The sequence below is a fragment of the Chiloscyllium plagiosum genome, unplaced genomic scaffold (assembly GCF_037043375.1).
Source record: "Chiloscyllium plagiosum isolate Xiang-an unplaced genomic scaffold, Cpla_swu_hap1 HiC_scaffold_25, whole genome shotgun sequence".
NCBI classification, from domain to species: Eukaryota; Metazoa; Chordata; class Chondrichthyes; order Orectolobiformes; family Hemiscylliidae; genus Chiloscyllium; species Chiloscyllium plagiosum.
In genome coordinates this window covers 10272992-10288619 of record NW_028270163.1, presented here as the reverse complement: position 1 = coordinate 10288619, position 15628 = coordinate 10272992, and the positions used below count along the sequence as shown (strand labels likewise).

The window sequence follows — 15628 nt, the reverse complement described above, 5'->3', positions numbered from 1 at the left end:
TACTTTTTTTAATATAAAGAACTGGAAGACCACTTATATTGATTAAAGAATTATTCCCTTAGACTGAAAAAATGCCAGTGCTTGTCCAGTAGTTAAGAGGAAGCAAGAGTCTATAGTGGGGAAGTTACTGTAATCTGTTGTTAGGAACAGCCATTTGGGTGAATATAAACTGATCACTGATCAACAATCTGTAATGATTGTTGTCCAATGAATTTATTTTAAGTTTTGAAAATATTAAGGGTGCGTGTTATTTTCAGAAGGCATTCCATATATTTCCACATTAGACCTAATAAAGGTCTAAAGCACATGAAATTAGGGGCAACTTTTTACCATGCATTGGACATTGATTAGGTGTTAGGATACAAGATTATGGATATAGGTATCGTAGCCCATTTGGCAGTATATGGCTCATGGTGTTTATTAATATATTTATAAATGACTTGAATAAAGAAGCGAGTCCAATATCCAAGTTCAATGAGATCATGAAGATGGTCATACTCAAAAGCATAGATGGGAATAGAAAGTTGCAAAGGGACATTGATAAATATGAACAGGTAAAACTGCAGAAGCTACCGTGCAATATAGGAAATTGTGAAATCATCTACTTTGAACCTTTAAAGATGGATCAGAGTATTTTTCTATTGTTCTGAAAGTTATTGAGGACCTGTGTGAGCGAGTGAGACAAAACCATTTCTCCTCTGTCTGTAGCCATTGAAATGGTGAATCATGCAATCTTCCTCAAACATCCCAGCATCGTTTTCCAGCTTGGTAGAACTGCACTTGCCTGGTTTATTGTGCATTATCCATCCAGCCAAAGAATCACTCACCATGACTGCTTCCTCATGCCTGCATCATTGCCTTCAGTGTCCCCCAAGGGGTGGAGTTTGTTTTCACGTGTACACTGATGACAGCAAACTCTAACTCAATCACCCCTACTCTCATATCTGTCACTGTTCAGCGGTTTATCTGACATCCAGTACTGGATGGACAGGGATTTTCTCCAATTAAATATTCGGAAGCCTAAAGCCAGTGCCTTCTATCCCTGCCATAAACCCCAGCTCTCTAATCATTAATTCCAATCTTCTCTCTGGCAGCTGAATGAGAGTTAGTGTCATTTTTCACTCAGACCTTAGGTTCCGACCACTCTATCATCATAACACCCAAATCCATATGTTTGTTTCTTCTAGACTTGACTATCTCATGGTCTAGCTGGCTACCTGTCATAAACTTAGTTTCCTCCACCTACTTCACTCCACAATCGTCACCCTGCTTTCACATCCCTTGTCCTAATTCCTCCCTAACTCTCGAATCTACTCTAACCTCACAACCCTAACTTATAGGTGTTACTCCAATTTTAGGCTTTGAAATCTCTTATTTCATTAAGACTCTTCACAACCAACATCTTTGGTCAAACTGTTTGCTACCTACTCAAGCATCTCTTTATTTGTCCAATATTTTATTTTGTTCGGCAATACTTTAGCAGAACTTCTTGGATCAGTATTTATTATGGAAAAGGATATGGAAGATATAGAATGTAGGGAAATAGGTGGTGACATCTTGCAAAATGTCCATATTACAGAGGAAGTGCTGGATGTCTTGAAACACAAAGGTGGATAAATCCCCAGGACCTGACCAGGTGTACCTTAGAACTCTGTGGGAAGCTAGAGAAATGATTGCTGGGCCTCTTGCTGAGGTATTTGTATCATCGCTAGTCACAAGTGAGGTGCCAGAAGACTAACGTGGTGCCATTGTTTAAGAAGGGTAGTAAGGACAAGCCAGGGAACTATAGACCAGTGAGCCTGACGTCGGTGGTGGGCAATTTGCTGGAGGGAATCCGGAGGGACAGGATGTACATGTATTTGGAAAGGCAAGGACTGATTAGGGATAGTCAACATGGCTATGTGCATGGGAAATCAATGTCTCACAAACTTGATTAAGTTTTTTTGAAGAAGTAACAAAGAGGATTGATGAAGGCAGAGCGGTAATGTGATCTATATGGACTTCAGTAAGGTTTTAGATTAGATTTAGATTAGATTACATTACAGTGTGGAAACAGGCCCTTCGGCCCAACAAGTCCACACCGACCCGCCAAAGCGCAACCCACCCATACCCCTACATTTACCCCTTACCTAACACTACGGGCAATTTAGCATGGCCAATTCACCTAACCTGCACATCTTTGGACTTTCGGAGGAAACTGGAGCACCCGGAGGAAACCCACGCAGAAACTGGGAGAACGTGCAAACTCCACACAGTCGCCTGAGGCAGGAATTGAACCCGGGTCTCTGCCGCTGTAAGGTGTTCAACAAGGTTTCCCATTGGAGACTGGTTAGCAAGGTTAGATCTCACGGAATACAGGGAGAACTCGCCATTTGGATACAGAACTGGCTCAAAGGTAGAGGACAGAGGGTGGTGGTGGAGAGTTGTTTTTCAGACTGGAGGCCTGTGACCAGTGGAGTGCCACTAGGATCAGTGCTGGGCCCTCTACTTTTTGTCATTAACATAAATGATTTGGATGTGAGCACGAGAGGTACAGTTACTAAGTTTGCTGATGACACCAAAATTGGAGGTGTTGTGGACAGCGAAGAAGGTTACCTCAGATTACAACAGGATCTTGACCAGATGGGCCAATGGGCTGTGAAGTGGCAGATGGAGTTTAATTCAGATAAATGTGAGGTGCTGCATTTTGGGAAAGCAAATTTTAGAAGGACTTATACACTTAATGGTAAGGTCCTAGGGAGTGTTGCTGAACAAAAAGACCTTGGAGTGCAGGTTCATAGCTCCTTGAAAGTGGAGTCACAGGTAGATAGGATACTAAAGAAGCACTTTGGTATGCTTTCTTTTATTGGTCAGTGTATTGAGTACAGGAGTTGGGAGGTCATGTTGTGGCTGTACAGGACATTGGTTAGGCCACTTTTGGAATATTGCGTGCAATTCTGGTCTCCTTACTATCAGAAAGATGTTGTGAAACAGGGAAGGGTTCAGAAAAGATTTACAAGGATGTTGCCAGGGTTGGAGGATTTGAGCTGAACAGGCTGGGGCTGATTTCTCTGGAGTGTCGGAGGTTGAGGGGTGACCTTATAGAGGTTTACAAAAATATGAGGGGCATGGATAGGATAAATAGACAAAGTCTTTTCCCTGGGGTCAGAGAGTTCAGAACTAGAGGGCATAGGTTTAGGGTGAGAAGGGAAAGATATAAAAGAGACCTACGGGGAAACTTTTTTTTTAACACAGAGGGTGGTACGTGTATGGATTGAGTTGCCAGAGGAAGTGGAGGAGGCTGGTACAGTTACAACATTTAAAAGGCAACTGGATGGGTATATGAATAGGAAGGGCTTGGAGGGATATAGACCGGGTGCTGGCAGGTGGGATTAGATTGGGTTGGGATATCTGGTCGGCATGGACGGGTTGGACCAAAGAGTCTGTTTCCGTGCTGTACATCTCTATGATACTATAACTACCACATTCATTGAATTATAAAAAAATACAACTTGGAGTGGTGGAATTCTGCAAGATCCCCAAGTACCCCCAAATTCTCCCTAGCCCTCAAAATTAAATTAGGGTCAAAAATAGAGTTCTGCTGTAATGTGCGTTTCGGTAACACGACTGACAAATTGGGGACACTTTCTAAAGCACAAACATTTAAAACATGGCTGTTATGCCATTACATTGCCAGAACCTCTGAACGCGGTTTCTAAAGTGTGATTTTTGTGTAACACAGGGTTGCATAGGAACTACAGAATATCGACAGATTGAAGGACTGAGTGATACGGCTAATAAATTCATATATATGCACCTAATACAGTTGCTTTACACATGAAGGAAAGTTCACAAGAATTATTTCCAAAACTTGTTCATTTTTATTTATGGAAAGAAATGTACAGAAATGACATGAGACACCACTTGAATTTAAAAATAAAATACAACAAGCACATAAAACTCTTGCAGCCTAAATTTAAAGGAAGTTTATTTTATATATATATAAAAAAAGTCTCAGTTCAGCTTGAAGAAAATGTAGCCGGTATAAAGAAAAACAAATAAAGCAGTAAACTGCAGCCCACAAGCCAAGCACTTTTCACCAAACTCCTAGAGAACAAGAGGCTGCACCCTGGGGTTAAACATCTGCCCAATTTGCAGTGAATGCTGGTAAACAAGGGGAGCAAGCTTCATTATGAGGTTCTTGCTGCTAATTACTGCCTCAGCCTTTTGTGAGTTGATGTAAGATGTGGAGCTACCTTTGCCCTTTCTGGTCATATGCAGCAATAGCCAGTTTCATTACATTAAAGGATGCTGACTAGTACAACAGCTCTATTCATAGCTTCAGCACAGTTCATCTTCATTTGTGACTTTACCCATCTCGATCAGGCGCGACTGTAGAAACTCAACAGTATCTAGCTGGGTGTAAGCCTTCATAAAACATCTCTATCCAACAACCTTGCCAAAGAGGCCAGCCCAAATGATAAGCACAGTTGAGCAACTGCAGCATTGGTAGTGTAGGAGTAATGTGAAGTAATCATTTTTATACCAATGGGCCACTGCAAGTCTAAGTTTTAAAACTAGGAATGAGAGAAGAAAGGGTAAAGAAAGGACATAGTTTTAGATTCAGCCTCAGTTTGGGGCAAATGAGCACTTTCTGCACCAGTTTCTAGTCAAGAGCAACATGGAGGAAAAGGTCAATCTGTTGCCATTGTATTTTGGGTTGACAACTTGGTGCACGCTGAAGGACAGCTCTGTCCAAATCACTAGCTAGTTACAACCCTACCACGGTCATGCTGGTTAAAGAGAAAAGGACAACATTCAAAATTGAAATTGGCATCCAGCCTTGAGAGAGTTACTGTAAAACACATTTATTTTTGCATCAAGTACAGATTTGGTCATTTTTGACAGTAGGCTACCAGAAAATATCAGCTGCTAGCTAATACTTGTCAAAAGTGACACAAACTAAGGTTACCTTGATGTGCATTTTAAAGAAAAATGTCATAGGTCTTTTGTTGTTGTAAGGCTATCCCAGCTGACATTAAGAAATATGGTCTGTTACTTGCATAGCTAACATTTAGCCAGAATGCAGTAGAAGAGGCGGCAATGCTACATTTCTTGTTAGGCCTGCTCCAATTAAATACTCAGGTTCAATCCTTGACTTGTTCAGGTTATTGTGGCGTAAAAGAGACTCCACTCTCTGTGGTATCTATTATTCTGTAACTAGCCCCAAAAATGAGAATTAGGAATGAAACAGGACAGCCTGTGGCTGAATAACATCTACTGAGTGAGAAGATGAACCATAGAGATCCCAATCAATGTTGTGTTATTTGGACAGGGGATGGCAATCAGCTTTCCTTGGTCTAGGGAAAAGGAATATTTGCCCAGATTCAAAGTCCTGGTCACTGTCTAGACACTCCTAGTCGGCATGGATTGAAATGAGAAAAGAATCAAGCTCAGGTGGGGTATAGACAGGTCCCTGCAATATATCTTCCACTGTAGCTCATTCAAAGAGCAAATCTATTGCACGGTAATAATAATTACAATAATGAAATAATTAAAATAATTATAATTATGTAAAAGTAGAGCCCAGAAAGTGTGACACCATTTGTCACCCAACTTCAGAGACCACAGAACAGGGAAAAGGGTAGAACATCAATTAAAAAAAACTTAAGCAAACAAAACAAAAATGAACAAACTCCTTTTTAATTTTTGTCCTTCATATTTACAAACTCTTTAGAAACAATTAAATCACATCACCTAGCTTCTAAAGTTTGACCATCTTAAGACTTCTAACAAAGCTAAAGGCAGTAAGATAACCATAATGATCTTTCAGTAAACCAACTAAACTTGCAAACCACAGTCCTTTACAATGATCCAATGTCACAGTAATCTAATATGCTGAAAGTGCATTTGCTCAAAAAATGGCTGATTCCTTGTATAGGCAGACATCTGAATGGTTATACAGCTCCAGTGAACTTCTTAGTCTTTGCAGAGAAGCTGTTAAGAGTTAGATATGTTTTTGTTTCCCTCTTGGCTTTTTCAATTCACATCTTGGATAGTGAACTTCTGTTTGTCCAACTGTCCAAAACGTCATATCAAGCTTTATAACATTTCACCTTTTTGCCTTCCCAACAAAATGTTCAAAGGCCACAAAACTTGCTCAACTTAGCATGTGACTGGCAAGAAACAATGGCCCAAACTCAGAGTTAAACTCTTCAGCAAAGTTGTAATCACTGGATTACCAGAATGATACTTCTTTTTCTCTCCATCTCAAATTGCATCTCCCTCATTTTCCTGAAGTACTCAATGTTGGCCATTGGTTTCACAGGAACTATTTACCCAGTACACATGCTACATGTAATGTAAATGAATGTCAACAAGCTAATTGACAACTGAACATATGCATCCCCAACTGGACAGTGATTAAGTGTGAGAACCATGACCAATTCCTTTCCCTGCTTTAGCATCATGCCACTGAATTCTGAATCAGATGGGATTAGCTCAGTCAGCACCTAATGCAAGTCCAGCCGGAGACTTTCCTCGAGATGTTTGGCTCATGTTGCAGACACAGTGAAGAGAAGTATACTTGAGGTAAACCTAAATCTCTGCAGCAAACAAAAATAATCCAAAAGGTTCAGCAATAAGTGCCCTTTTCCTCAGTCAGTTCTCATATTTTTGCGGATTGTGACTTGAGCAACCAACAAAGCAGGAAGTTTCTCCCAACTTCACATCTGTTCTGCTTTCCAAGAGGCTATCAGCAGTGCTTCGTTATGCAGACAATTCAAATATTGAATAATTGAATGGGATTTGCCAGTTTTAGGGAAGGGAGCTGAAGTTTGATAAAACTTCATCCAACATTGTAAATATTGAGGACAAACTAATTTTTTTCAAAAATCAGATGAACCAAAGTACAAAAATGTAAACACTCTGCAGGATCATCAATATTTAGCAAGGTTTGGGAACAGTGTTTTAAAGCTGTATTTGAGACTGGCCTGGCTGCCTAGTTTAATCTGCACACTGGGATCTCCAGACAGAGGAGCTGGGATCCGACTGGTTTCATGCACCTTAATTAAGGATTTTTGAGAAGGCAACTGTAATAACTCTTGCAGGAGAGCTCAACCTAACTGAGCTTTATTTGTGCTGTATAAGTCATTGTGTAAGGAGAGTACATGAAATTTAAGGGATTTAAGAAGTTCTAAGTATGGTTAATTTTAAAAATAAATAGATTTATATATATCTCTATATATATGATAAAAGTGGTATCTGCACTGTAGAGCTCCCTTAGCTGGGTTATACACTTTTATTTAAAAGACACAAAATAACTACACAATTCTCCTAACCGAGGTATTAAATAGAACAAAATCTACATCACGCTCCTCCTTCAGGGCACAGCTAAACTAGGGGCTTAAGGCTAAGTGAGCAGAACTCAATGTTTGTTGCCCTTACTCAAGCCACACAGTAATGGTTTTAAATTGTAATTTTTTATTACATTTAGATTATTAGAGCCATCTTTAACCAGAGCAGGCTCGCCAACTCACACACATTTGCAGTGAATAAAGTGACCATTCAAATCAGCCATAAAAACGTGGTCAGGAGTCGACTTTTTGTTTTAAAATACATGAAACAATGCAGTTTAAAAGAACCATAGCTTCTCAAATGATTATCAAAGCCAATAAGTATTAAAAGAAGCTGGAATTGAAAAGTCAGAACAGTATAACAGATCTCACTCTTGAGAAGAGGCCAAAAAAAAAAATCAAGGCTGTCATTTATAGAGTTTTTTTTCCAAAAAGTCCTGTCATACAAGTAACCTTTTGGGAAATAGTTACAGGAGCAAAGGGGCAAATTTTGCATTAGACTATTTTGGGGCAAATCACAAATTACAATCAACAAAAAAAAACATTTTACAGGGTCACCTGTAACAATGGAAAAAAATGATCACATTAAGCAAATCATTCTGACCTCTTTCATTCTGTGAGTAAAACAGCATGTTCTTTGTTTCCAATGAGCATTTCCAAATGATTTTAATGTGAAGTCGTAGTTTTGTTCTGATGTATCCACACTGCACCCAGCAGTATTCATTTGACATGGACAACTAACTGAAGACTGACCATCAGCAGGAGAATGATACAACTGTACTGCACTCAAGGCTAACTAAATAACAGGCCACAGCTTTCAAGGGCACAAAGAAACTCAGGTGCTGATGCTTTGAGTTAAGTGCTGACTATTACAGCATCACTATGCATGCTTGAAAATTACAGTGCACTACAATGTGTGGAGATCAAATGACTAGAAACAGGACCTTTGGTGATTTTAACCCTGACATTTCACACAGAAGCACCATTAAGATGGTGATGGTATTGTACTGCATATTTAGATCACTTCCTGTTCTTGTGGCAGCTCTGAATGCACAACCCAATCAATGCTATGTTCATGACGTTTGTCTATAACATACATACACAAACTATTGCTGCTCACTCTGAAAACTTAGTGAATGTTTTTAAACGGTGATGTAACATTTACAGACAATACAGAGAAACACACCCTCCCCATCACCGCCACAGAACAGCTTTGTTAATATTAGGGGAAAATAATCTTCTTAATAATGACAGAACGCCTTGGACATGTTTGAACATAAACTGATTCTACTTAACCAACAAGCAAATAAAGAGCATGGGAGACCACAGTGCTTTCTTTCTTTATCTTCAGTTTGCTGCATTGTAAAGGCTGACTCTCTCTTTCTTTCTCTCTCTCTCTCTCTCTCTCCAAACATCATGTCCATCTCCAGGGTAGCTGTGAAGAGGAGAAACACAAATGAATATTAATACTGTTCATAATATTACAAGAGAAAACTGACAAGTGAAGCCAGTTTGTTTTAACTGCATGCCTATATTTTCAACAATGACATAAAAGCAGACACTGGTGATTCAATGTATAAACTGCAAGTGCTGGAGAAGCTCAACAGGTCTGGCAACATCATCTCAGTGAAATTGTTACTATTACGAGTCCAATATGACACTTTTGCCGAACACAAAGATTAGACTAATTGTTTATCTCTCTGCAGTTTCCCCAATATTTTTGCTTGTATTTACAACAACGACGATAAGCTATGAGCTTCTCAACTCTATTCTCCTGCCTCTTCCCATAACGTTCGATCTCCTTACCAAAGAAGAACCTATCTATCTCTGGCTTAAAAACATCCAATTACTTGGCCTTCACAGCAAACTACAGCAATGATTTCCACAGATACACCATCCTCTGACTGAAGAAATTCCTCATCTCAGTTCTAAAGGACCATTTCTTCAACTCGAGGCTGTGCCCTGGGGTCCTAGTCTCTCCTACAGTTGGAAACATTTGCTCCACTTTCACTCTATCCAGGCCCCTCAGTTTTCTCTAAGTTTAAAAAAAATCCCTCCTTGCTCCACCAAGTACAGACTCAGCCTTCAACTATTTCTCATATGACAAGCACTTCAATACCAGGATCATTCCTGTGAATCACTTCTGGGTCCCCTGTAACACCAGCACATCCATCCTTAGACATGGGATCCAAAACTACTTAAAACTTTCCAAATACAATCTGTCCAGAGCCTTATATAGCCTCAACAGCACATATTCTTGCATTCTAGCCCTCTTGAAATGAATGCTAACAATGCACATACATTCCTAATTGCTAAATGAACCTATATGCTGCAAGGTTTGTAGCTCAGGTTGAGGTTTAGGGTGTAGGCTTGCTCGCTGAGCTGTAGGTTTGATATCCAGACATTTCATTACCTGGCTAGGTAATGATCAGTGGCGACCTCCAAGTGAAGCCATGAATATTTGAGAAAACAGGTACTGCCAAAATGTCTCCAATACAAAATGTCTCCAATAACCCTCTATTTCCTGCCTATTCATGTAAATGCAAAGCCTCTTAAACGTGACTATTATATTTGCTTCTACGACCTCTTCCTGCAGCACAATCCAGACACTTAGCACCTTCTGTGTAAAACAACAGGTCTCTCCCATCTTCTTTAAACTTACCCCTTTTACCTTCAATTATCATCCCCTAGTTATTGACATTGCTACCCTGGGTAAAAGACTCTGATTATCCATTCTCTTATTGAAAACTTCTATCAGATCACCCCTCAGCCTGCAATGTTCAAATGAAAACAAATCAAGTTTGCCCAATCTCTCCTTATACCTAATACCTTCCAAACCAGGCAGCATCCTTGTAAATCAATTCTGTACCCTCTCCACATCTTTCTGATAGTGTGTTGGTCAAATGTAACCTAAGTAAAGGTCTATACAGCTGCAAAGTGACGTGCCAATTTTTATTCTCTATGCCCCAACTGATGAAGGCAAAAATGCCATATGCCTTCTTGACTACCTTATTTACTTGTGCTGCCACTTTCAGCAAACTGTGGACCTTCATGCCTTGATCTCTTTGTATGTTAATGCTACTAAGGGTTCTGCCATTTACTGTATACTTTCATACGGCATTAGATATTCCAAAATGCACCACTTCACATTTGTCTGGATTAAATTCAATTTGCCATTTCTCTGCCCAAGCCTGTAGCCTAGCTCTATCCTGTTGTATCCTCTGGCAATCTTCCTTCACTATCTGCAGTTCCTCTAATCTTTTTGGCATCACAAACTGATTAGACCCCTTACATTTGCCTCCAAATCAGTTATATATATTACGAACAACCAGAGTCCCAGTAGTGATCCCTGCGGAACACGACTGGCCACAGATCTCCAGTCAGAAAAGCACCCTTCCACCACTACTCACCGTTTTCTATGATCAAACCTATTCTGTATCCATCTTACCAATGGATCCTACACGACTTCACCTTTTGTATCAGCCTGCCATAAGGGACCTTATTGAAGGGCTTGCTAAGGTCCATGTAGACAACATCCATTATCCTGCACTCAATCATTTCTGGCTAGTCCTCTGGCCTCTCTACTGTGACGAAACAGGATGCAAAGATTTCAGACAAGGCCTCTCAATTTCCTCACCTGCTTCCATCAGTATTCTGGGATAGATCCCATAAAATCCTGGGACTTTCTACCTTAATGCTTTTCAAAATACCCAACACCTTTTTATATTGACATTCTCTACAGTATCAACATAACACTCTCTAAGACTCACCATCCACAATGTCCTTCTTCTTAGTGACCACCAATGCAAAGCATCTGTTAAGGTGCTCACCCATTTCCTCCAGCTCCAACATAAATTCCCTCCTTTGTCCTTGAGTGGACCTATGCTTTCCCTAGCTACCCTCTTGCTCCTTAAAATGTCTTGAGGTTCCTTTAATCCTCTTTACTAAGGACATTTCATGCCACCTTTTAGCCCTTCTAACCCCTTGTTTGAGTCCTCTCCTAATTTCTTTACATTCCTCAAGGGCTCGGTCTGTCTTCAGTTTCCTAAATCTTATGTACGCCTCCTTTTTTCTTTTTAGCTAAGCTCTCAATTTCTCGTTATCCAAGGTTTCCAAAGCTTGCCATCCTTATCCTTCATTTTCACAGGAATATGGTCGTCCTGAACTCTGATCAACTGGTCTTCAGATGATTCCCACATGCCAGATGTGGATTTAAACAGCTGCCCCCAATCTACAAGCTCCTGTCTATGTAGTGGTAACATCGCACCCCACCCCCACCACACTCCCCCTCCACCCACCCCCACCTCTGTTTAGCACTTTCACCCAAGGACTACTCTTATACTCAAAGATTAATCATTTAAAACCTAAAGAATTATGGTCACTGTGCACAAAATAGTATTCACCGAAACTTCAATCATACCAGGTCTAGTATGGTCTCTTCCCTAGTTGGGCTATTTACATATGGCTTCAAAAACCCTGTTGAACACACCTAACAAATTCCCCTCTATCTGAGCCCCTGGCACTAAGGGAGTCCCAGTCAATTTAGGGGGAATTTGTTTTTACATTTTTCCGTAATCTATCCACGTACCAGTTTCTCTATTTCCTGCTGGCTGTTGGGAGGTCTGCAGTACAGTCCCAAAGTGACTGCACCCTTCCTATTCCTGGCCTCTACCCATATGGCCTTGTTGAATGAACCCTCCAGTGTGTCCTCCCTCACTATAGCTGTAATATTCTTTCTAATCAGTAAGACTCCTTTCATACTAATTTCACAAATTGAGATGTTTTTCCATTTGGCCTATGGCTTAATGGAGTATTACAGTGGAATACTGCACAAGATTTATCAACTCTCTTCATTCACAAACATATTTAAGGTGGTAGTGTCTATACACGCACATTACCATTTAAAATGAGAAAAGGCACAGAACTTGATTTGAAACAGACTGTAATACTGAAACCTATAATACAATTGTCAATTCAGTGACACTAGGACTGGACTGCATTAGTTTCCCCGTTCCACAGCAGTATTTTGAATCATGCCCACTTCTAAAACAATTATATTTTAAAATAGTTTCTGTTTCAGGGCTTGGCATCACAGGGCACAAATCATTCTTTCACAGGATGTGGTTGTCACCGACAAGGTCAAAACTTTCTATTCATGCTTAACTATCCTCATGAAGGTAGTGTTGATTTGCTTATTTGAACAGCTATACAATAAGATGTTACAGGCCTTCAGCTACACAATCCATATATATGAAAATGATTATTTCCATCAAACTAGCAAAGATTTCTACAATTTTCAGTGTGAACTAATAAACTAACATTCATTAGTGATCCAAGTCTCTACTGTTCAGCATAACAACGTCACAGTGGATTTATTATGTTCCCCCTCACTCATTTTCCCCTCTCAGATTGTGCACAATCCTGACCCAAATTAGGGAGGTAATCGACTCCCAATTCAGCATCGAAGCCAGCTTTTAAAGTATCATAATTTGAGTTGGGATTTCTAGTGACCAATTTCTTTAAGTGCCTCCTAATGTTTATACCCCTAAATTTGGCACTTTTAGCCCAGCAACCAACAAATCCTCACCTTTTGGAATTAAAATGGCACCAATGCAAAACAGCTTTCATTCAGCTGTAAACCCATATAAAGAGGGGGGAAAAAAAATGACTTGAGATTACTTTTACTTTACTCACTAACCTTGATTAATTCCCAGTTCGGCAATGATAATCTTTTAATCAAAGACATTGTTATTGTTCAAAGCACAACCGTTCATGTGAACTTGAATCCTTGCCCCATTGTTCAATACCTAGAGCTTTTATGTGGATCTAATTCCTCCTGACTGAAGGAGCTCAATACAGTGAGCATCTGACAGACTGCCTGGACTCTATGACTATTAACTGGGATGCCTGAGCAAAAAAATACAAAGAATTTCATTTGTCATATTTCACTGTTAACCAAAATCAATAACGGCCAAACTCTTATTTTTCTTGAACTAAAAACAAATTTGATATAAATCAGGTGAAGTCAGAAGTGACTCTAATCAGGCAAAAAAATCAAGTAAAACTAACATCAACTATCTCCCAAAAGACAGTGTTAAAACACACGGAGTACACTATAGCATCTCCTTACCTACCAATCTTCACCCTGCCTCCCACAGACAGCAAAGCCTTTTCTTTCAATATACCCGTGTAGGAAGGATGCTCCCTGTGCTAAACAGAATTGCGGCATACTAATGTTTCCAAGCTTTTACCTAACTTTGGGATCACCTTTGGGGGCTTTTATTGGTGGAAATCCAGAGATTCATTGACAAGAGTCGAAGAATGGGATGCAGGAAAAGCACAGCCGATCAGGCAGCATCCGAGGAGCTGGACTATCGATGTTTCAAGCAAAAGCTCTTCATCAGCCTGACCTGCTGTGCTTCTCCAGCACCACACTCTTCGACTCTGATCTCCAGCATCCGCAATCCTCACTTTCTCCTAGTTTATTGACAAAAGTCTGGGAAAACTAACTTCACTAATTGCCATGACTGCTACATAAACAAATCTGTTGCATAAAGTGTAACACTCAAGCATGATTCACTAGTTATAAATGTTGTACTTTCAAGCCAGCACTGCTGCCACATGAATAACAGGATTGTGTGTGAAATTAATGATTTAGTTATAGACTGATTTGACTTACAGTTCAGTAGACTTGAACCTCAGTATCACTGTCACCTGCTTTCTCCCTTCGCTGATACTTTCAGAGCTTTGTCCTTATAAGTGAACAAAGAAAACAGTTACACAAAACATGATAGAAAGCAAATAAACACAGCTCACAGCCTGTTCCCCAAAAAATACTTCCTTCAGATTCTGATTAATTTTGGTTTAATTATAAAAGCTACTGTTTCCCAATGGATTGAATCAGGATATTCCATAAAATATTTGCACAGCAATAACTTAGAAGGGCATGGTCTTCACAACAAATTACTCTTTTTGGTGCTGGTTTGCTGCTATGAGCAGAGAATGGAATACTTTTGGCACATGCCACACCATCGATATATGCAGAAAAAACGGTGTCCCCTGCCTAAAGTTTGTTCATCAATTCCTCAGGAAAGCATAACTTAGTAATTTGTCACTGATTATTGACATACTCATCACAGCAAAGGAGGCCACTTGGCCCATCAATCCTTGCTAACTCTCTGTAGAGGAATGTGATCTGTCTCATTTTCCTGCACAGTCCTGTGAATTTATTCTCATCAAGTGTCCCTCCAATTTCATTTTTAACTCATTAACTGTTTCTGCTTTCATCACCCTTACAGACAGCAAAATATTCACATTTGTCCTGCACCTTCAATACCTGATCCTTGCACCATCAGCTACTGGGAAGAGGCTTCCTCTTTCTTTGGCTCATTTATTAAATCTGTCATAATGTAGCACAATGGTACAACATTTCCCCTCAGTCTTTGCTCAAAGTAGAACAATGCCAGTTTCTCTAACATCATCCACATTAATATATCCTGGAAATATATTTATGCCAATATGTGGCCATTATGGAGTAATGGTTTTCTTTGAGATTAAAATAATTTATTATTGTTCGTTCTTGAGATAGGGGCATCAATTCCAAGGCTATCACTTTTGTACATCCAGAGAAGAAACTGTCTTCCAATGTACTTACAACTGCACTTCCAGAATCCTAAAAGTCAGACCATCAGCACTCCATTCATCACTATATTTCTGTAGCTATTAATCTGGTATTGTTATTCTCATCTGCCCTCAAATCCAAAGGATACATCCTTGAATGGATATGGTGCCTAACGTATTAAGCTATACCTGACTGGATTGCAATGTTCTACAGCTGCATGTTGTATCTTTCAAAACTGTGCATTCCTTCAAGTTGTTCGTGGAATGCAAAGATAATCCCCCAACCTCTCCTGAACAAATACCTTTCTTTACTCAACACCACCTTCTGTCTTCTGAACCATCACCTCCAAAAACAAGCTCATTAATTTCTTTTAGATCACTCAGGGCAAGATCTTCCTTTTCACTGCCTGTGTGACTTCCCTCCTTTCCCCTACCTTCTGGGATCAAACTTCCTCTAAAAGGATCCAATCCCATACCTCCCCATCCTAACTCTAAATTTTCATCATTCTCTAAATTACCTCCCGTTATGCCCTCTCATGCTCCCTCACTCTTATTTCCATTTAACTGCTAACACACTTGCTAGCCCCCACTTTAGCTAATCAGGTTAAATGCTCTCTTGCCCGTCAGGTACGTTTGCTCTTCTGTTCAGTTATCACCCCTTCCTCAAGAGTAAA

General features: G+C 39.9%; 1 protein-coding gene across 4 annotated transcripts in view; it reads right to left on the bottom strand.

Annotated features, from left to right (window-relative positions):
* Window positions 1-3837: 3837 nt before the first annotated feature.
* Window positions 3838-15628, bottom strand: part of LOC122562012 (uncharacterized) — a 56250-nt gene continuing 44459 nt past the window's right edge. For all 4 annotated transcript variants that reach the window (XR_006315186.2, XM_043714402.2, XM_043714400.2 and 1 more), the window contains 2 exons: window positions 14014-14086; window positions 3838-8769 (listed from right to left, as the gene is read on the bottom strand). Coding sequence is in view for 3 of the 4 variants with exons in the window: in XM_043714402.2 (XP_043570337.2) it covers window positions 14045-14086 (42 nt within the window). In the remaining variant the exon portion in view is untranslated. The remainder of the gene's footprint in view (window positions 8770-14013; window positions 14087-15628) is intronic.